Source organism: Borostomias antarcticus, assembly GCF_949987555.1.
Source record: "Borostomias antarcticus genome assembly, chromosome: 23".
NCBI classification, from domain to species: Eukaryota; Metazoa; Chordata; class Actinopteri; order Stomiiformes; family Stomiidae; genus Borostomias; species Borostomias antarcticus.
In genome coordinates, this window is record NC_140256.1 from 10599197 (window position 1) to 10623115 (window position 23919).

The window sequence follows — 23919 nt, forward strand, 5'->3', positions numbered from 1 at the left end:
CTGGTTCTCCCCCACATTCTACTGTATGTGCTCACCTCTCTCGTCATGTTTAGCTCACCTGCATCTCATTTCCCTTGTTAGCTTTCCTTTCCCTTGTTAGCTTTCATTTCTAAATAAAAGTCAACTTTATTTATTTAGCACTGTTCATACAAACAAATGTAGCACACAGTGCTTTACAGAAAAATTAAAAACAGTTCAAATAGTAGATACGAGAAAAAATAAGAGAATAAAACACAGCAAATCATATACTGTATGGTAAACTATAATATAAAGTAAGAGAATAGAAAGTATGTATAAAAAAAAAGTGAGTATGCAAAAAAATATAAAACTACATGATGAAATTATGTAGCAGTCCAGTTCCTTTGTTCCTCTGTTAGTTCCTTGTGTTTGTCATGTTGGGTGTCTCTGTTGTTTTTAGGGAATTAAATCTTCACTGAAACTACTTTGCCTGCCTCTGCCTGCATTTGTGTACTACCTTTAAGGCCGCCTACACTGCCTGTACACAGAGTATTCTCTCGCACGCAGATGCACACATGCACACACGTAAACACGCACACACATACATACGCACGCACACACACACATGCACACAGAGGACAGAACTCAGGCCTGTACTTTAAATTATCTGAGAGCCTATAATTCACTCTGGGTGCAGAGAAAAACAACGCGAGACATTGTAGGAACATGCTGACGCGTTTCAGCATAGAGCCTTCTTCAGAGCATTGAAGAAGAAACGCGTCAGCATGTTCCTACAATACTTGATGTGAGACAATAAATATGTGTAATTTTTGTATTTTTGTCCTCCCTTGACTGGAAACTGAGATATGCTACTGTAACATGTTTTTTGGTAACCTACATTTACATTTTTCAGTTCAGCACTCCATTTGTTGAAGACAGCAGCCTCCTTTTTCATTAAGTTCTCATGGTTCCCCAAAACATATTCACTTTGATCATTTCAGAGGCCAACATACACAGAAATCTGGAATGTTTCTCATTTCTTTTCTTTTTGCTTTAGATAGACAAACATAACATTATGTTGAAATTAAGAATTTTGACAGATGAATGAAAACCTGATCCTGTTAGCTGTTTCTAATTATGATGTTGACCCCTGAATGTGGCTGTCGGCCGGAGTTTTATGGAAGAAAAGTGTCTCCCTTTGCATAGACATACATCCCATCGGAGATAAGGGTGACATTCCATGGTTGGTACATTCTGTGGACAACACCAATTGTTGTGGTTAGAGATAGAGACCTGGGCGCAGAACCATCGTCTGGTTATCTCGACTCAAGGCCGTAAGCTGCAGAAGAGACCACACCAGTCCAGACCAGTCTGATCGGGGAAGGGGGGGGGGGGTTACACCCCCGAACCATAAGAGCTTTGCTCGAGCTCAGATGCTTTGATTTTGGGTAGACAGCGACGCAGGTAGGGAGCCAACACATTAGACTGGATGCCAAAGTCTATTGTATGCTATCACCTCCTGTAATAAACAGCTTTTGATTGTCGCTCAAATCCCGTGTTGGAGAGATTCATTTTTGGAATACACCTGGAAAAGGGACACTGGACTGTGTGGTATTGTGAGAGATTGGGTGCCGTCTTTTATTGAAACTAAAAACACAAAGCAGAGCTGAATAAGGACAATAATAAAAGACAACAAAAGTCAACATAAGTGAGAAACAACCCCCCCCCCCCCACACACACACATACAAACACACTTCCAAGACAGTGAGGTAAGGTAGTGTGTTTTAACACATTTGTTCATTAAAAACTATTGATCATAAATAAACCCCAGGGCCCTCATCCCATTGAGTCGATCAATACCATTTCTACTTTCGTGTTAAACTCTGGCCCTATATGGTCATCTTAAAAGGAATCAGATTACCACCAGGTTACTGACTACGTGGAGCCTGGGTCCGTGAGTATGAGGCAAGATCTCAGATAGAGCTGTACTGAGGCGAAAACAGAACAGCTCACTGCTGATATTCATGTGCCTCAGACCCATGTGAGATACACATGCCCAACACATAGGAGACAATCTCAGTGGCACTGATTCGAGGCGAGGCGCCTTCAATCCTCAACATTCCGGCAGATCCCCAGATTACAGCTCGCCCCGCAGGAGACTTGCGAATCAATCATCCCAAGACAAAACAGATACATGCATCGCACATCAGCTCAGAGGGGAAGAAAGCAAGAGGGAGAGAGAGCGAGTGGACGCATGCCAGGAGATATAGGACGGGTAAGGAGATAATGAAATGAAAGGAGAGGTGAGGTGTAATATTATCCAGGTTTAAAGCACAAAGCTGAGATGTGCATTTAAACACGCAGTGGGGAAGGAGACACTAAAAAGCACCCAATTGAATCAGAGAGGCAGATGGATCTAGGGTCCCCACAGTAACTTCATTTGGAGACTAATTGAATTAGTACTCTAGCTGCAGGAAAATTTAATAAAATTGAGCAAAGGGCCATATTGCCCTGGCTTAAAATGAGGCAGTAACGATAATGCTGTAATGAAATTTGCATCATCAGACATGTTTTTCAAATTAGTTTAAGTTGCTATAAAGATTGCTGCTGGAATCAGGATTCACAGCTCATGTGGCCAATGCTCTAAAATAAACTGGGATGGGTTGAACTGGTTACCTTTGTTTGTGCAGAGCAACTAGTCAAATGTGTTTACACCTGCAGCACAGAAAAACAAACATACTGTGGGAAGCTTACATTAAGTCAATCAAATGAGCAGGATAGCCAATACGTTTTAAATGTTTTATTGGCCTGTAATTAATTTCCTCCCCATATTCGCAAAGCAGCGACAAAAGGCTTTATGCAATTGCAGCATATCTTGCCCTGTGTGTGTGTAACATTAGCCTGTGTTTGTATTGTAAATCAAAAATAAAATAAGTCTGTTAAGCCTATGCTGCTGCTGTGTGTCTTTAAGCACTATTTCTGATATCTTAAATCAGTCAGTAATATATCCGGGTTTTAAATCGGGCTCGGGCTTCAAATGTTGCATTACAGTCAGGCTTATAGAGTGCCTAAGCGGAAGCAGGCAGAGAAAACCACCATTGTAGATGTGTAGATCAATCCGCAGAGGGGATTCAGGAAGCGGAACTACTTACGGTAGCTATTGTTATTGTTTATGTTGCTAGGCTACCTAGTTTGCGTCTACACATGTATGTGCTGCGACTAAATAGTTCTATGCTAAATATTTTTAAAAAGCCTTTCCAAATTAACTAGAATCTTACTTTATGGTGAATTATATGTCAGAACGCCAACTAACACCTCGGTGAGTTTCTTGTCTTTGAAATTGAGAGTTTAACATGTTTTTTGAATGATTTTTCACGGTGCCCACCCATTGTATGACCAAAACGGTGGTAGAGCAATTATCATTATTTCTCAAAAGTGCTAGTTTTGTCAACTTTGATCTGAACCATTGTATATGATCATAAGTAACCTTAAAACAGGGCTCAACATGATTTTTCCCTTTACTACTCCTTTCAATCACAAAAAAAAAGAATGGTAGTGAACGGCATGAGAAAAATTATTTCTTGATCCCGAGTGATTGTGTGTGCCATGACCATCACATGATGTTTGTCAATTTAAAACATCAATTTCACTAATCTCGGTTAACTGGCAAGTTAGCTACGTAATATTAGCTAGCCTACTTTACACTCGTTTAACACTCACCAAAACCTTGTGAAGCCTATATCACATGCCAGCTCTTACAGAACTGACTAACTCAACTTTCATATTCCTGCAACTCTCAACATTGCCAGAGGTGATTTTCACCTCTTTAAATAATTTGAAACTCGTTCTCGAACATCTACTTTGCAGTATTGCGATAAACTGCGACTTTCTTGAATTGAAAATGTGTTTTAAATTGACAAACACATGTCATGGTCAGGTCATGGCACAATTTAAACAGGATCAATAAATGATTTGTTTATCGCCATTGACTACCGTACATATATTTCTTCTTTCTTTCTTTCTCTTCCTGTTTCCGCTTAGGCACTCTATTGTTGGGCTGGGCCTGAACGTCACAGACTTGGGCTGGGCACGGGCTTCATTTTCAGGCCTGTGCAGACCCCTAACATGCACACAGACACACAAACACACGTCGGTTGCACTTTAGGCCTGAAATGTGCAAGCATATATTTGCCATCTTCATTGGATATCACAGCTGTGGGTAAATGGTTGTGTGCCTCTCTCTGATTGCATTGGAAACCACCTGGAGACTTTGTTTCTGTAACACTGTTTCTTCAATTAGTTTGGCAAGGCGACTTGGCCGCAGGTGGTGTTCCTATTGATTCCCTTACGCGTGCAGAATAATAAGACAAATAATGATAAAATGTTGGGCAACGCGTAGAATAAAGAATGCATTTAAACTGATTAGAATTTTTGAACGCTCATGGTTCCCATGTCTGTGGGGACAAACTGCCATGATGAATAGTTTGCAGTAGATCAATAGCGAAGCTGGCAACCGCAGTGTCAGGCTGCAGCGGCCTCCCCTTTGATACTTCTCTGCCTGAGAATCCACCGCCAGAGGCCTGGAGTTGTCCCATGGAGAACAAGTCCTAAAGGACATAGAGGTCTGCTCACCCTTGAAAAGTCACAACGACTTGCTGTCTTTCCATTTTTTCAATGCATGGCATTTCATCCAAACAACTTTAGAATCTGGTCATGATCATTCATCTCCAAGACCATTACAATCCCTCTTAAATGCTTTAACATCAGAGTGTCTTCTTCAGCTCTCGCAGGCATCCCTTCTACAGGAGGGGGGATGCTTCACCTTTAGAGCTGTTTGCTGCATAAACATTCAAGGGGAGACAGGAGTTTCAATTGGCAGAATTAAAGCTGTTCTTCTACATGCATGCCATGGATCTCACTAATTCTATCGATTACAGAAATTGAGTTTGTTGTGAGAGAAGCAATTTCATTAGCAAGCAGTGCCTTGCAAACATCAGTATAATCATAATGCCATGCTTTATTACTACAAATGCACATTAACAGCAACTGAGCAGTAATCTATCTGGTATTACTTTTAATTATTGCCATTTATCTCTTCTTTTTGATGGGCAAATACCCTGTGTGGTTTGTCAAAATCCACTGATGGCATGGACCGCTGCCAACTGGCTTGGCAGATACACATGAATGTTTTATCTGTCCTACTGACCATTCTCTGTTTGACATTCCCTTTACCAACAGTGTGAAGTTATTCTTAGGGTATCCACCAGTCGGAAATCCATTCTTTGGTTGGAGTGTGCTTATCATTCAAGTCCTCCGATTCCCCACTGGAAAGAATCCCTTTGCCCTCGAACGATTACCTCTCACACCCCCAGGGCCCCCCAAGGCTGCATTCCGAATCACATACTACTACCAGTATGCACTACAGCTGACCCTGGAAAGTACGTACTTTGCACGCAGTATGCATCCAATTGGCACATACTACCATTTTGCAATCATTTTTAACCACATAGATGTATGTTTTAACATGATGCTCTGTACTTTTGTTTAATTATGTTTTTCTTTCTCTCTGTTTATTGTTTTTTTTGCCCTTACTTTCTGTGTATTATGTAACATCATCCTGCCTACATGGACTACAGATGGAAATTAGCCTCCGGGCTACAATCTGGCATATTTACGTGTACTGCTGTGCATGTTCATTAATATGCACTGTCCTGATTTTCTAAAATAAATACAAATAAATAAATACCTTGTCACATTGTACCTTGAAATTTGACCACTTCCGTCGCTGTCCATGAAGCAACATTCGTTGAGTTACAGCTGGAATTCATCACCTCTGACACGACTCGCACATGTGACCTAATTTCCTCTGAGCACAGGATTATGGGTCCGAATAGCTAGAAAAATGAGCTGGCTTGCATACTGCAAAATACAACCGGATGTACAGTAGTAGGACATCCTGGTATTTTTTTCATACTGCATGTGGCATACTATGTATTGGGACATACTGTTCTACATCAATTTTTGACATACTATATAGTATGAAAGTATGCGATTCAGAATGCAGCCCCGGTTTGTTGGTGCAGGTAGGCTCCCATCGCCTGGATGAGATGAGCGCAGCAGAAGACCACAGGAGGTCAATCCTACAGCAGTTGGGACAGTACTAGGCCAATTAAAGTCTGCAGTGGTACTCTTGAAGTTTTGCCACTGAAGTTCTCTCTACCCCCCATCCTCCCCCCCAACCCCATCATCAGAGCTAGATGTAATTATCAGGGTGCCACAGACACGCGCCACACATATTTATCACAGTACAGGAGATAATTGGCTGTGAAAACTAAGGGGCCAGGCGATGACAAATGAGCCGCCAGAGTGGGATTACTTTTATAGCTTGTTTGTAACCTCAAAAGGCTGTTGAGGCCCCAAAATAAATACATTTCTGAACTGAAGTATGACGACCAGAACACTGTCTAGGTGGTTCTGAATGAATACCAGATGAGACGCGTCCTTGTTAAACAGTTTGATATGCCAGTTAATATCCTCTCACTTAAGAGCTTGAACCACTTCAGAAGCGTGAGAGTTGGCTCATAAGTCTCCTACTAAGATAAGTGGAGAAACAAAACCATTAAGCTTCAAGCAATGTAATGTACAAGTTCTCTGTGGCCAATCCTAGCCGGTGTGAAACAAGCTTTGCAGATCTGGTCGACTTCAAAAGGAAGATATAAATGTGCGGCATCAATCAGACTTGCCTTAAAGCGGCAAGGCTTGACTAGACCTCATCTTCATTTAACATGGTCTCCTAGTGCTTAATTTCACCCCATCACTATTTCTAATGAATGATTCAACGCATCACCTTTCATATTTCAAGTAGCAAGTCCACAGCAGGGATGCAGTGTACTGTCTGGAAGAATAGTATACAGTACCTCCACAACAAGAGGTGGCAAAACTACCTAACAACCTCCAGTTGGGCTCTCTGGGACAAACACAAGGGGCTTGTATTAATGTTTAATCTTCCTTGCAGAGTTAAAAGACAACATTGCACCAGCGGAGAACTCAGACAGACCATATTTCCTTTCTTGTCTGCCTGAGGGACATAGAGTAATAAGCTCATAAGAGTTTGGAAAGAGGGGCTTAAGCCTGTTCGGCTGAGGTGAAGGTTGTTTATTTGTTTGCAGTTCATGCAGTAACTGCCAGTAACGCAAGGAAAGCCTGAGAAGGCTTTTCTATTTCAATCAAAGGGGTGGCCAAAATAACAGGAACACATGCAATGCAATACAATTCAACAGCATCACTAGCTACATCCTCCAAAATGATCATAGTTGAATCACCACCTCTCGTAAACTGTTTCCACATAATGTGAACATTATAACAATCAGGAAGAGAGATTTATTACAGGACTGTTGTATTAGGCTGCATTCGTTTTGCTAGGTCTACCTAATGAAGTAGCCGGGGAGTGTATATCCTGTATTTTATTCTTCCCGTTTTACTCCTTGAAACCCCTGATATTGCATTATATTGCAGCAAGGCATTCATTGCACTGAGGCCTAGACTATGCTGATAATTAGCTGACACAACAGGCACTGGAAATAGCCTAAACTACTACTTGGACATACACATCTGCTGTTTTTACATTGCCTATTTACAGGGAAAAATGGAATTAGAAAATCATTTGACTTTTTCTGGCTTCCTCCATGATGTTTCGCTTCGGTTTTCTCACCTCCGCCATGATATAATTGAGCTGAAAAACACATGATATCCATAGACGGCGGAATAGTTAGCTACTACTGTGTTGTTTAAGCCCAACGTTGCGCATGCGCACTTCGACTGAATGCTGCAGGACGCGCGCGTTTTAAAAGGTAATAAATGTCAATGTATTATCTTTCTGAGTAGACTGTTTGGACAATTCAGCTTACTTTTAGTAAATCTAATTGGAGAATTAGCACCAGACATGTTTGTAAAGGTGCAGATATCGCAATGTATTTTTAATGTCTGAATCCTAGAAATGCTTCTGCTCTGCACCAGACATACCACAGTAAGAGACAACTAGGGCTGGGTTTAAAAAATCGATTCATCGATTCTGAATCGATTCTGAATCAAATGATTCTGAATCGATTCATGAATCCCAGAATCAATCTTTTATTTAATGAATGAATGAATAAATGAAGGAATCAATAGTTCATTAATTCATTCAATGATTCATTCATTCATTTTTGGAAATCTGTATCGATACCCAGCCCTAGTATTGATGTGTTGCATAACTTGGCAGTCATGTAATTAAGGTTACAGATTCACATGGAGTTAAGAGTTAAAAACATGCAATCTCCACCTATCTCACAGACACAGCTGGAGCCAGTGGTGGAATCCCCCTGAAGTGGCGATCTGTTATGTGACAGCGATTAACTCAACACTGGGTTGATCAGGCTCTAGAGACAGCTGTTCATCATTCACACACTCATGTGGACTCATTCACACACAACTGTGGACATGATTTAAAACCAAGTATTGTTAAAATATTTTCTTTTGTTTGTACTTTCTACTGCCTTTTTGCTCATGGCCATGATAAACATCTCCTGGTGATGAGAAAAGTTTTCTCGCCATTAACAACTCCAGCATCAAGCACTCTCCTCACTCGGCCCATCACAACCGAGATCACACTTTTTTTCCCTCACCGCTCTGCTTGCCAGCATGCCCACTTTGTAAAGGAAGAGAGATAATTGGCGTTGAGGAGGACAGTATGAATATATAATGAGTTGGGATGTTTTGGGAGACTTTATACAAGGCAGACTATTTTTGTTTACATAACTGACAGGCCTTTAAAGCCACTTGAGTCAAGACCCTGACTAGAGTTCATTATGCCTGAGACAAATTGAAAATAGCAAAAATTTAATATAACTGATGTTGTTTCACTTACAGAATATTGGCCTCAAAATATAATTCTGAATGCTGTAACTGAAAAAAATGACTGGACATTGTTAGACACAGAAATGATGAACCATTAAGAAGGTACTGTAAGATGCATACTTGGAACAGGATTCTGTTCCACCTTTGTTCATTTTCTGTTTGTAGCCGTGCATAGTAATTAGCCAAGTTTTTACTGAAAGGGCACTTACTGGAAGGTCTGTATCTAACAGGGACATTGTGGAATTTGAAAAGCACCATCTCTAGCATCTCCTATTTTCTATGCCGACACATTAATGTGCATAATTAACTAATCAGCTTATGCCAGCTGGAACACTTGGCAGCTTATTCCGAAGGCTTACAGCTCTGCTCTTGAAAACATCTTGAAAGATTCTGGTTCAATCTCCTTGTGTATAATCTCATCTCCCACTAGCCATGAATAGATTTGGCTTGGACACTAAGCAGAAGAGGTGCTTATGTTTATGCTTATTTAATAGGCTACATGATGTGTAGCAAATTAGAAAGCAGTTATTTACGTTTTAACCACCATTTTTTTTAACCATCCTGATCTCACAATTTCACATTGTTTCACTCAACGCATCAGTCTGGCAAAGCTCGATAGAGATCTGTTTGTGCTAGATCAGAAAACGATCTAGCCAATTAGTGCTCTTTGAGGGAATACAAGCAGCTAAGCTGGGTGCGCTTTAGAGGTGACAACAGTGAGAAGCAACTGTTCATTCTAAAACAACAATGGCAGAGGTTAGTGTAGATGCTGCATCAGTTATATCTGAACTGGAGAGTAATTTGTAATTAAAACAAAACTTAAAATTAAAATACTTTTCTCTGTGGAAAATATGTTTTCGCTCTTCTCCGGACTGGCTTTGGTAAGAATTTGATTTAGCTGTGATAGACGGTGATAGACAGTTGGTTCATCCAATCACCTGCAGAGTAATTTTGAAAGTGCCAGCACTTTTCCAAACACATTCCAACAAAGCTTTCCCAGATGGCTGAATGGAACAAACCATCTAGCGTGTCAGGTTAGTTTCAATATACACTACTTTATATAGACTAAAGTATTGGGGCACCTACACATTACACCTACAGTACAGAAGATTTTATGACATCCCATTCTAAATTCATAGGCATTAACAGCTTCCACTCTTCTGGGAAGGCTTTCTACAAGATTTTGGAGTGTGTCTGTGGGAATTCTTGCCCATTCATCCAGAACAGCATTTGTGAGGTCAGACATTGATGTTGGACAAGACGGCCTTACATCACCAAGAGCAATGCCAAGCGTCGGATGGAGTGGTGTAAAGCATGCCACCACTGGACTGGAGCCACTGGAGCAGTGGAAACATGTTCTGTGGAGTGATGAATCACACTTTTCTATCTGGCAGTCTGATGGACGAGTCTGGGTTTGGCGAATGCAGGGAGAACGTTACCTTCCTGACTGCATTGTGCCAACTGTAAAGTTTGGTGGAGGAGGGATAATGGTCTGGGGTTGTTTTTTCTGGGGTTGGCCTAGGCCCCTTAGTTCCAGTGAATGGAAATATTAATGCTTCTGCTTACCAAAACATTTTGTATGCTTCCAACTTTGTGGGAACAGTTTGGGGAAGGCCCTTTTCTGTTCTAGCATTCCAGTAGTCTGTTCCAGCAGACAGTACACCCCTAGTACACAAAGCAAGGTCCATAAAGGCATGGTTTGATGGGGTTGGTGTGGAATAATTTGACTGGCCTGCACAGAGGGGCACTAGCCCAGTGTCCATGTCTCTGGGATGGGTTCTAAGTTGGCTTATGCTACACCCCTCCATCGAGTTTTGTGAAAATCATTCTGGTACTGTAGTTTTTGTGTAATCCTTGGACATTATTTTGTTTTACATGCATAGAAAAATAAGATAATATTAGTTGCTTAAACAGCAAATAAATAAAGTTGATATCTAAGATTATATTCAAAGCTGACTTGATTCCTCATTGTAACAAAGAGCCAACGTTCTCTAAAGAAGAAAAATCACCATCTTCATCGCGTCTCGAGCCCGCAATGAAAATCATGAGACTAACACCTTAACCGCTCGGCCACCAGGCAATACATAAGCCTGGCAAAATAAGTAAAAACTATAAAGGGTGGTTAGAGAGCACAGGTTTCCGCACATGAATGTATAAGTTGATTTAAAAAAATAAATAGATAAGAAAGTAGCAAGGTTTGACTGTTCCTGTCTTTTTTCATATGATATCAGAGTGCATTTAGTAGATGCTATGTGATGGATAATACTGTTTTTTTTTGTTTGCTTCAACACTCTAATTAAAAAGAACACATAGTTAGTGTAACCTGACACTCAAGGGGCAACACATTATGATTTATATGTAGGCTAATACCACCGGATCCAGGCTAAGAAAATGTCACTTTTCCTAATACAGCGTGTATCTGATTTGTTTTTCATGAATCAGATATGATTTTGTTTTAGATGCATAGAAACATAAGACAATATTGGGCGTAAACAGCAAAAAAAAAGTTGATATCAAAAGCTGAACACGGGAACCGAATCCAGGTCTTTGCATTGCTAGACTGATACGTTCCTGCTCGGCCACCAGCGGTGTAGTAAATGCGTAGGAGAGGTAGATATAAATGGAAGGAAGCCAGTCCAAGTATGGCAAATGTTGTTTTCTTTTAATTTGTGTAACCAACCAATGATTCTGATCCGCACCAAAATTGTATGTGTACTAACTTGGCCCATGCTACACCCCTCCACAGAGTTTCACGAAAAGCGCTCTGGTAGTTTTTGTATAATCCTGCTACAGAATGTGACCGAACGAACGAATTAACACACACGGTGGAAAATACATCATCCGCCAGCGGTCGCTGCGTGGAGCCAATTAATTACTAATTGCCCACGCCCAAAGCATCTTCAACAAGAATACTAAACTGATTTGGCAGACAAAGAGGAGGGGAAAGAAGAGGAAACATTAACAAGTTGTTAGCATTCTTAATTCTTACCTAGGAGAGTAGGTTTGGAACTGACAAAGTTAGACAGGTGAGATCAATGCAGAAGGCTGAAAAGTCCATGTTTCTGAGCATTGTGTTCTGCATGCTGTAGGCCTGGCTGCCAAACTTTCCCCTGATTCAGTAGTCTCAGAGAAGTGTGTGGCAGTGATGCAGAGACAAACTTGGGAGGGTAACAAAGAAGGAAATCTGAAGATATCTATCACTCAGGACATCCAAGAGGAAGCCCGAAAATTCCTGATCCAGTAGTTTCTCAAATAGCTTTTTGCGCTTGTAGTCTATTTATGGGATCGCATAATTAGTTGCAAACCAGAAGCTCCAGCATAATTATCACCTCAGAAAGTGTCAATGCATAAACAGGCCGTGTTAAAAGCAAATAAGTGCAACTGTGGGTTTGATTTGAGTTTGTAAAGGAATATTTGTTTGCACCATGTCAAACTATGTAAAACAAGAAAACAATATACATACTAAATATTGGATTTATTTCTGCACTGCACTGATCATAACCTCAAAGTCAGATTCACAAAGTCAGATGCTCAAAAAACGTAAAATACAGCAGTTCCGGCTATGCTGGCATCAAAACTGCTCTGTAGTCCACAATCCCAACATTTCCCACATAATTTGTTATTTAGCTAGTTGAGACCTGGTTAAGTCTTCTGCATGGGCAAGCTTTCTCTCTGATGTGTCTGCAGTCTGTAAAGTGTTTTCCACTGCTGCTGCACTGCAGTTGTCCTGATTAATTGGAATACTTAATTTGTCATTAGACTGATTAATTCCATTAATCTATCAAGTTTAAAGTCCTTCAGTAATGTCACTGGGAATCAATTATTCACCATGGCAACTGGTGTGGTGAAGGTATTGAACTGTGAGCAGGGGTATTACCATCTATGCATATTATACCCTCTAGGTACCCACATACATATATATCCATGTACACTTCAGAGCATACTCATAGACATCAATAATTCCTTTGGCAAATACAGTAATGAGAGTGAAAAACAGACATTTATTTCCCCTTTTCTTGCAACAGATCTGGTACGTGTGGAGGGAAGTGAGCAATGCCACAGACTTCTGGTTGTCAGTGGAAACCATCGATTCTACCACTGCCTCCATAGCTGCTCCCTCCTCCTGCCGGCACAGCATTTAATATGAGATCACAAGTTTCCTTCAAGCCACAACAATCAATTTTACTGAGCTCCATGGCTTGCCTGGTGCCAGCCTAAACGCTGTACCTCTCTTGTCCACTGATCAACATGGGCTCTCCCTGGGCTAAAGGACTTTCACTGTGATAAAAACATATCTGACTCCTGGCCCAGCTGATCCGATTATGTCTAGACAAGCAGACGCGACTGTGGAGCTCTAACGTACATTATAATCAGAGATGATAGGAGGAGAGACCAGGAGGTCCAACTTCCACATTTAAGAGATGATGGAAATAGTCTAGTGGCTAAATATGGTACAATGTGTCTCTTATCCTTGTTTGAGATACATTTTTTTGTTTATGGTCCCTGACAGATAAATGTAATAAACTAGAAAAGGTGCTCGGAGAGCACAGACCTCCGCCCATGAATGCAGTTTGTGGCTCTGTGCATGGGCATGTGCATGCAGGCAGGACATGTTTGGCATTGCTGCATTTGATCGGTCAAGAGCTTTATGCCAACCCACGTGTTAATTTGTTCTAATTTAATGACATCTCTGGTGCAGGATAAAATCCTCTATACCAGACTCATACCAGACTCAAACAGGCAATACAAAGATATTTAACATATTTTTTCTTTTTTTTTACATAAATAATCACATCCCTGGGTCACAGTCGGCGGGGGGCAGTTCGGTGTACTCCAGGCTCTCCCCCTGCACCACCCAGTCCAAAAGCCAAGTATCTAGCACCCCCACACGAGGAGCTGGCTTTGGCTTTACTGACTGTTCTATATCATCATCTAGGCCTATACATCAACATTACGCTTAACTTGTAGTTTTAGCTATATGTGTTCATCTCCCCCCATTTCAAAATCCCTGTGGAAATATTGGGGAAAAAATAAGTTTGTTAACATGCTGTATACTGTAGGCCATCAGCTCAAAAGTTTGAGAAGCTTCTCTTGAGGTAAGCCTACATTGGTTTGAAGGCTTGGAGTGTTGTAGTTCACTGGCCAGAAATGAGGTTTTGTTAACCCATTGAAAGTTGGGTACCCTTTGTTAAGCATTAGGATACACATAATAATAATAACTAGAAATGTGCAATTTGGGGAAATTGCAAGTGTGGTTGCCCATTCTGTCATTATTACTTAGTGTTGGGTGTGTGTATGGTGTGTGTGTGTCTTGAGTGTGTGCATGTGTGTTGGATGTTGCGTGCATGCACTTGTATTTCTTCGGTAACTGTAGGCCTTAAGGTTTCCGAGATAAAAAATATTTGAACTGGAGATCCCTATTCCCATTCAAGTCAATGGGGAATTTTAATTCACTAATAAATTAATATAAATTAAACTATCAAAGATATTGCTTAGCAATGAGGAAGCACACGATTCCCGATAAAGCCGGTCGATTTGACATATGACTCGTGTGTGCGGTTAGAACTGTGGGAGGAGTAGTGTGGCAAACTTTTGGGGTTGCTCTAGATCCAAACCAATCAACCAAACATACAAACAAATAAAGTCGACCAAGTACTAGATTGTGTTGCCCTTTGGGGCAGCCACACAAACTAGAAAGTATATTTCCTGGAGAAAATGTGAGGTGGGCTAGCTGCTGCAGCTGTATGTAACAGCTACTGCTAGTACTACTACAGACCGGGCAATCTCCATGCACCCACCGGCGAAGACCGTGCGTCTCTAGCCCACTCAGGGGCTGAATTGTGGCATCCGTGGCATGGACAGTGGCGTGGTGGCGAGGTCAGAGCTGGTCGGGGACAGTGTACCCCTCTCCGGCCCACCAACCCACCCGCACTGGTGAAGACCATGTGTCTCTAGCCCACTCAGGGGCTGAGTTGTGGGGCCCGTGGCATGGATAGTGGCATGGTGGCGAGACTCCGACCCTTCAGGTCAGAGCTGGTCATGGACAGTGTACCCCCCTCTGGGCCACCCACTTTCCCCCACTGGTGAAGGCCGTGTGTCTCTACCACACTCAGGGGAGGTGTGTGGTCTGTGGTGTGATGCTACCACTGTAGTCATAAAAGTGTGCCTGTACCTTTAAGAGATCCTGTTCGTGTCCCCAAATTCAAATCCCAACTGACACTCTGAGCAGCCCTTCATTCACTTCAATGTAAAGGCATGCCGGATTCAGACAGCTCTCTCTCAAAAAGTATACATGTTACAGCTTAGATATTGACACTGTATGAATCCTGGGAACTTGCTGAACATTTTCATGTATAATATGTATGTGTAGCTTAAAAACTGTAGCCATGGTGACAAGTTAGAAAAAGGGTAAAAATGCAAAATTAGCAGCTCAAAAGTTAGAGTGCAGCACCATACGTTTCAATGGGGAGCGCAGTTGCCGAACAAATCATCATACCAAAAAACTATTGTATGAATGATTTGATGTATAATATGTGTATGAGCTGTTAAAACTGTAGGAGTGCCAGCAGTACAAAATGTGTGAATATTTCCAAAGCAACATCTGCCACCACTCTAAAAACATAACTGGAGATTTTCCCTATTCCCATTCAAGTCAATGGGGAATTTTAAATCACTAATAAATTAAACTATCAAAGATATTGCTTAGCAAAATGGAAGCACACGATTCCTGATGAAGCCGGTCGATTTGACATATGACTCGTGTGTGTGCCGTTAGAACTGTGGGAGGAGTAGCATGGCAAACTTTTGGGGTTGCTCTAGATCCAAACAAACAAATACATCAACCAAGTACTAGAGTGTGTTGCCCTTTGGGGCAACCACACTAATAATAATAATCATCATCATCATAATAATAATCAATCATAGTAATCATATTAATCATCATCATAATAACAATAATACTAATACTATATTATTATTATTATTATTATAGTGTGTGCATTAATAAGAGAACTGAAAAGTAATGCAAAAGTTACTTTCCCCAGTAACTAGTTACTTTCTATATGCAATAATCAGTAAAGAAACTCATTTACTTTTGAAAGAAGTAACTAGTAATTGTAACTAATTACTAATTTTCAGTAACTTGCCCAACACTGCATATCACTATTCAATACACATACACACCTACTTACCACAATATGGTTAGTTGAAATTCCATGATTTACCAAGTACACAATCACACCCCAGCCCTATAGTTATACATACAACAAAAAATACTTTGCTGACCAGAATTTATCTGATCTACTTTTAAAAAGAGTTAACTGAAGGAGGTCCTCTTTTCCGAGTGACACAATTGTGGGAATAATTTTAAGGAATTATCTCATAACTCGTAACTATTATTCCAGAACTGGATGACAGTCTCAGCTGTGGAATCATAATTTAATTCTATAAACAAGCTTGTAGATTTCAATCATGTCTCCTTGATGTCTCTGATATACTAGGGTTGGTAATTGTAAGGTTCGTAGGCTCTCTTCATGTGACATTTCTTTCAGACCCAGAATTAGTTTAGTAGCTCTTCTACTTTTTCAGAAATGTTAGTGTGAAACTCTAATGAACTGTCAACCACAACACATATATTCTTTTCCACTTCCACCTTTTCCACTAAGTTGGCCTGCTACACGCCTCCACCGAGTTTCATGAAAATTGGTCTGGTAGTTTTTGCGTAATCCTGCTAACAAACAAACACACAAACAGACTCACAGCACCGAAAACATTACCTCTCAGTCACCCTGCACTGTCGCTGGGGAGGAGGTAACTAAGCTAAACTGAAACCTAAAACATAGAACATGCCTTTTATTGTACTGCTTCATGAAACAAATTATTCCGTATTGCTTCCTGTAGCACAGCACGAGGCACATTTTGTAAAAATGAACTTTTACCGACCGCTCCCCCTGGAACAGCCATAACTGAAAATCATGGGTTGGTCCACTGGGATAATTTTATACTGTATATCTACCGCCTTTGAACTTCAAACAACCAAAGTCAACTACTGACAGTGTTGTAAACAAAGTGGACAAACAGTTTTGAATCCATAGTTCTATTGTTCACATCTGGCTTTGTCACGAGAAATCCAAACATCTGCATTGGGTGTTCTAATTGCTATCCATGACTAGAATTGCAAAGGGGTGGAATGTTTCCTGTAAATTTCCAGAAAATTACCAGGGGAACATTGGCTTGGGAATTTTGCCCATTAAGAAAGACTTTTTGTATTTTTTATCTTGAGATAAAGAGTGATGATGATGATATAATCACTATTGTATACGGTTACATGCTGCTGATACTGAAAACATGATGTAGGCTAATTGGCTGATGCTGTTAAGAATTGGACCTTTTCCATGTCTGGAAATCCATATTTCCAGCTGGTTGCATAATGTAGTGAAGAGATTTCAATTCCTTTTAGGCAAATATAAATAATGTACCCCTATTTATCTTGTAATGGAAATTATGTGGTATTAGTTATTATTTTAATTAATTTTACATACTAGGGCTGAGTTAGATCTCTCTGTCTGCTGTTTAGGCCACATAACTGGCCTCTCATACCTTGGCTAGAGATAGAATGCTGTGTACTTTGTAAGAATATGTTTTTGTAGAAGTGACTGTCTCTGCTCGCACCCCAGCCATGCCAGTCTCTCTGTCAACAAAACAGGATTCCATCTGGAATCGGGGGTGGGAAGCGAGGGCTAGGAATAGGCCCAGACACGAAAGTTGTTTTTCATTGTATAAATTATTGTTGTGACTCCTAACTGGGGCCAGACTTCTCACTTTGTGAACTGCTGAGCGCACGAAGCAAGCTGAGTTGGACGGACCTCTTCTGCAGTTGGGTTTTTGTATTTTCTTTTGGTAATAAACTTTGTTAAACGTTGGCATTGAATCTCTGCTGAACAATACTCTGTGACAGACATTTCCACAACACTCTACATAGAACAATGCCACAGACTGATGTATATGGTGTACTGGTGTATGCCTCCACTGAAATATGTCTCTTTGGTCAAGGCTAGTAATGGGTGATACATGGCTGTGGTGGGAAAGCCCGAGGCTAGGCTACAACACATTCACAAGCATGGTAGATGAGTGATGCGTGTTAGTCTGTGGAGATGCCTTGTCCAAAGGGTTTTCTCAGGTTTTTTTTTTAGGTCTAGTGAGTTCATATGATTACACTGGCTGGAGTATGGCAACCTGACCAGAGTTGTGGCTTACATTATGCAGATCTTTAGACATAAATTGTGTATATGTATGAGTGTGTGTTGCTAAATTAAAATACAATCTCAACAATCTTATTAAATGTATAGACAACTACAGTATATCACTGGAAGGAGACATGGATATGTGCATAAACATCTACTGAATCACTATATCACTTAGGGGGGAGACAGGCTCCTACCTGTAGCCACTGGGACTGGTCGCTGTGCCCTGATGTCCAGGCGTTGACCTTGCCCTGTTTGTCCAGACGAGCCTTGCTAGGCTCCCAAGTGAACATGTCCATGTTGAGCGTTCTGAAGATGCTGGAGGCTGTGACCTGATAGTCCTGGATGTGGCCTGACTTCATCCCCATGGGCTCAGAGCAACCTGGAGACCACACAACCAATTCAAAATCCAACCAAAACCAACACTTCCCTCAGTCTTGCATCATTCCTGTCTGCTGTTGCCTCCTACTGGAATGTTCCGCAAAAAAAACAAAAATTGGACAAACTCAACCACATTTTTGCTTTCAAAGATGCCATCTCATACATTCTCAATGATTCCTGCAACTGATTTTCCTCCATGTAATGTTACCATAATCAAATCTTTTCTACATTACTGTCTGTTGTTGCTTGTTTGTGTCCTTGTGTGCTTATGTTTGGTTGCTATTATTGTTGCTCTCATGTTTGTTTAGTTGCTATTGTTGATGCATTTTGTGCATTTAACATGTTTTTTTTAATCTTCTAGACCACCTCCCCTTCCCCTTAAGTGGCGCTTGTCACTTCCCAGACTGCCACTGTAAATAAGAATTCTTAGCCTGACAAAGTCTGACAAAATAACAACAACAACAACATCACATATGCTCCTTAACTGTTTATACAACTACAAATGTCTTTCCTTTCCTTTTCATTTTGCCTTTTAACATTACACCACCATGTGTGGAGTGTCTTCTATGAGATGTAAAATCTACGACACAAGTACGAGCCCTCAAGATGCAGTTTATCTAGGGCTTGGGTATATTTTGACAAAGAGGAGGTGTAGCCTGTGTGTGTATGACTGATTCATAGTCACCTGTGAGTTCACAGCCGAGCAGCTCCATGCGCAGGGTACAGTGCCTCCTGCAGACCTGGGGGTAGATGCGGACAAATTGGGCCTCAATGGGAGGGGTGAAGGAGTTGGCGGAGGGAGCGTTGTTATCCACATTTCCACGGAAAATCTGGAAGAGGATAGGGGATAAAAGCAGAGGCAAATATGTTACTTGAGAGGAGACAGAGGAGTGGACCATGTATCTGCTCATGTAACAGTCTCTCAACGTGTTTCTAGCATCTGCTCTGCACTCAACAAATTGCTGCCATTCAAGGTCAATGAGCACGAATTACTGGAAAAATAGACAATTTCTTGCACCATTTAAGCTGGTAATTTATAAGCACACTGGTGTGTTCTGAATTAGTAGACCAATTACTATTGCCACACCTTATGGAGTGTTTGAGTGTCCCTGAATAATCCCATAGTGAGTTGATGCAGTGTGTGCGCGTGTGTGTGTGTTACTGCCATGCAGTCGGCCGGAGTTCTCTCTGGATGAATTTAGGTCTGCAGTGCACAGCAGCAAACTCAACAGGGAGGTCCCAGAGCATCACTGATTCTGCCTTAAAACACAAACTCTTCCTCCCTGGCTAACCCACGCTCATCTGAAAGACCCCACAGAGGAGGCACACGGGAAAATAGCTACAGTTGTATGAAAAAGTTTGGGCACCCCTGACAATTTCCATTATTTTCATTTATAAATCATTGGGTGTTTGGATCCGCAGCTTCATTTTGATCTATCAAATAACTGATGGACAGAACAGAAAAATCACATCAATATTTAGTAGAGCCTCCTCTTGCAAAAATAACAGCCTCTAGATGCTTCCTATTAGCCTCTAATGAGTGTCTGGATCCTGGATGAAGGTATATTGGACCATTTCTGTTTATTTGTTTATTTATTTATTTAAAAGGGACAATACACATTAATCAACATATCAGTTTCCACATGAATGTAAATGTACCAGAGTAAGCTAGTAGACCTAAGCTAATTTTCATCTGCAGTCCCCCAGCAGGTCAACATAGTACTAAACAACACAGTATAATAAGATACAGCACAACACAACAGAGTATCCAAAGATGTAACAGAGTTCCAAAGATGATAGCCTACTCAGTGATTGCAAATCTGGTTTGATTTAGGCCATGTCTTAAGTCTGTGTTTAAAAGTTGGAAAGGTAGGGCTTTCCCTCAGTTCGCCAGGAAGACTATTCCAGTAGTGGGTGGCTCTAACTGCGTCTGTAAGGAACAACGCAGTCCCCTCTGATGGTTGCCCTTGTTGCCCTGCTGCTACCATCCCTCTGCTTTATGAACTGGCTGAGTGGGGGAGGTGCAAGACCATGTAGGACCCTAAAGATGAGGCAGGCATCTACATAGTGTCTAAAACTATCAAAATTAAATAAGTTGTACTTTTGTACTATCTTGCAGTGGTGGTACCTATTGTTCTTGCAGTCCAGGGCTTTTAGTGTCTGTTTGTAGAGCGACTCAATTGATTTCAAAGTTGTGATGTTTGCCTGCGACCAGCTGATGAAACAGTATGTTATGTGGGAGAAGATCATAGCATGCATAAAGAGGATGGCTGCTTCGGTTGTTATACAGTATAAGGCCTTACTGTATATGCCTAAACCTGGCCAGATTGAACTTGATAGTATTGGCCACCTTTTTCACGTGCTTTTTAAAAGATAGGTCTGAATCTAAAATGATTCCAAGATGTTTTAACTCGGACACTATCTGGAGCTTCTCCCCCTTCACCAGAACATCAGGTTGATGAGTCTTAGAGGTTTTGCATGAAAAATACATACAGACAGTTTTGCTGACATTCAGATATAAACATGAGTTAATTAACCAGTCAGATACATGAACCATAGCTGCTTGTTAGATTGTTTGCAGCTTGTTTTCTCCTTACAAAACATCTCTGGTTCAGTTAGGTTTTATGGTTGTCAAGCATGGACAGCCCGCTTCAAATCATCCCACAGATTTTCAATGATATTCAAGTCTGGAGACTAGGATGGCCATTCAAGAACATTGCACCGTAATTTCCGGACTATAAGCTGCAACTTTCCCCCCATTCTTTGAACCCTGCGGCCTATACAACGGTGTGGCTAATCTATGGATTTTTACAGATAACGGCCACTAGGGGACCTTCTAAACCTATCTCTATGGCCGGTCCACGTCCCCCACCTTTAAGCGGCGGGCTCCAGCAGGAAAGGTCGGAGGCCAGAAAAGTGTGTGACACAGGCAGTTTGCGCGAACACCGAAAGCAAATGTGGAACCAAATGCAGTACGAGAGACAGAACGAGAGCAAGACAGACATTACGAGAGCGACAGTTTGCGCAAAGGAAGTTTTCATGCACAAACCCTCATTATGGAAAACAAACGAAGAAATGCATATAATGCAGCTTTTAAGTTAAAGGCAGTCGATCTGGCTGTCAAAGAAGGAAATAGAGCTGCTGCACATTAATTATATTTTAAGCAGCCATGTTACTGCACCTTTAGGCCTACTGCCGTGTTACAGGCACTTTCATTTTAGCACTTTTAAAAAGGAAGAAAAAAAAGAATGCCGGGACGTGCGCTGGGAGCGCACCGTTTACGGTATTATTTCTGCACAGTGAGTGTACACGTTTCGAATGCTGTTAAACATGTGAAGGTTTGTGTGTCTGAAATGCTATGTGATACAGTACAGTTTACACAGCACAGTAAATGTTCCGTACTATTGCACTAAATGGTAACACTTGAATAAGTTATGCAAATATGCAACTTGTTTGTTGAAATGTTAATAAAATGGAAGCTTCCCCAAACAGCCATCTCTTTCCCGATAATCCCCTCTGTGCACGAACCCTTACATATGGCAATTAAATATTAAAACATCTTATAGTCCAGTGCGGCTTGTATATGTACACATTTGTTTTTTTCCCTAAATGTAGCTGGTGCGGCTTATATTCAGGTGCGCTTTATAGTCCGGAAATTACAGTACTTGTTCCTCTGCATGAATGCCTGAGTAGATTTTGAGCAGTGTTTTGGGTCGTTGTCTTGTTGAAATATCCAGCCCCGGCGTAACTTCAACTTTGTGACAGATTCTTGAATATTATTCTCAAGAATCCGCTGATATTGAGTGGAATCCATGCGACCCTCAACTTTAACAAGATTCCCAGTACTGGCACTGGCCACACAGCCCCACAGCATGATGCAACCTCCACCAAATTTTACTGTGGGTAGCAAGTGTTTTTCTTGGAATGCTGTGTTCTTCCGCCGCCATGCATAACACCCCTTGTTATGACCAAATAACTCAATCTTTGTTTCATCAGTCCACAGCACCTTATTCCAAAATGAAGCTGGCTTGTCCAAATGTGCTTTTGCATACCTCAAGTGACTCTGTTTGTTTGTGGTGTGTGCGCAGAAAAGGCTTCTTCCGCATTACTCTCCCGTACAGCTTTTCCTTGTGCAAAGTGTGCTGTATTGTTGAACGATGCACAGTGACACCATCTGCAGCAAGATGACCTTGCAGGTCATTGGAGGTGGTCTGTGGGTTGTATTTGATCATTCTCACCATCCTTCGCCTTTGCCTCTCCGATATTCTTCTTGGCCTGCCACGTCTGGCCTTAACAAGAACTGTGCCTGTGGCCTTCCATTTCCTCATTATGTTCTTCACAGTGGAAACTGACAGCTGAAATCTCTGAGATAGCTTTTTGTAGCCTTCCCCTAAACCATAATGCTGAACAATCTTTGTTTTCAGGTCATTTGAGAGTTGTTTTGAGACCCCCATGTTGGCGGAGAGGAGGAGAGTCAAAGAGAAGAACAAATTGCAATTGGCCACCTTAAATACCTTTTCTCGATTGGATGCACCTGTCTATGAAGTTCAAGGCTTAATGAGCTCATCAAACCAATTAATCAGTGTTAAGTAGTTACAGGTATTCAAATAAAAAAAAATGACAAGGGGGCCCACATTTTTGCACAGCCTATTTTTCACATTTGATTTAATTTCATACAACTTAATATTGCTACATTAAAAATCTGTGTCTGGAAAACACCCCAGTACTCAGCTTTTATTTGAAAATGAATGGCATGCCACTGTGATCATTTTCTGTGAAGAAAATGCCTCAGAGGGGTGCCTAAACTTTTTCATACAACTGTATAAAGACACAATAGCAGACTAGACTGCACTCGGGCGAGGTGCCAACTTGTGCCTTATATGGCATCTTTCCATAGCATGCTACCGGGCCAACTTGATACAACTAAATTTGACTTTATTTGCTAGGTGGATCTATTCATGCCAACCCTTGAGATAGGATGTATCAAAGCCAAGATACGCTGCAACAAGACTGATTTCTGCCTTGTATGAGCAACATTTTAAACTGCAATGGAAACAACCGACTCTCCTACAATTACATATCGTAGAGAGTCTACATTCATATTTTCAGCCTTTATGTGCATATTTAGCGATCTCAAATCATCACTATTAATTTTAAGTCTCACCCTGAAAATGTTGCTTGGCGATGCCGCTTCATTGAGTGAGCATTCCATTCATAACGCCTTCGATGGCGCTAATACAGTCCTTCTGAGAGAATTCCAAACTGCAGCGCTATCGTCAAAATTAGCAACATTGTTAGATTTTAAAACCGGAATTGTTTAGAGGACATTTTGAGCTACAAAGTAAGCTACATTGTTATCACCAAATATCTGGTTTTATTACATTTATGTTTTTAGGGAAAAAAATGTGACATTCCCTCAGATATGTTAAAGGTGCTCAGTTCG

General features: G+C 41.1%; 1 protein-coding gene across 1 annotated transcript in view; it reads right to left on the reverse strand.

The window, feature by feature from the left end:
* Positions 1-23919, reverse strand: part of edil3a (EGF-like repeats and discoidin I-like domains 3a) — a gene marked incomplete at both ends in the record, with an annotated part of 163286 nt that overhangs the window by 32153 nt on the left and 107214 nt on the right. Inside the window, 2 exons of the mRNA XM_084457687.1 lie at positions 18293-18477; positions 19162-19306. Of these exons, the coding sequence (XP_084313813.1) occupies positions 18293-18477; positions 19162-19306 (330 nt within the window). The remainder of the gene's footprint in view (positions 1-18292; positions 18478-19161; positions 19307-23919) is intronic.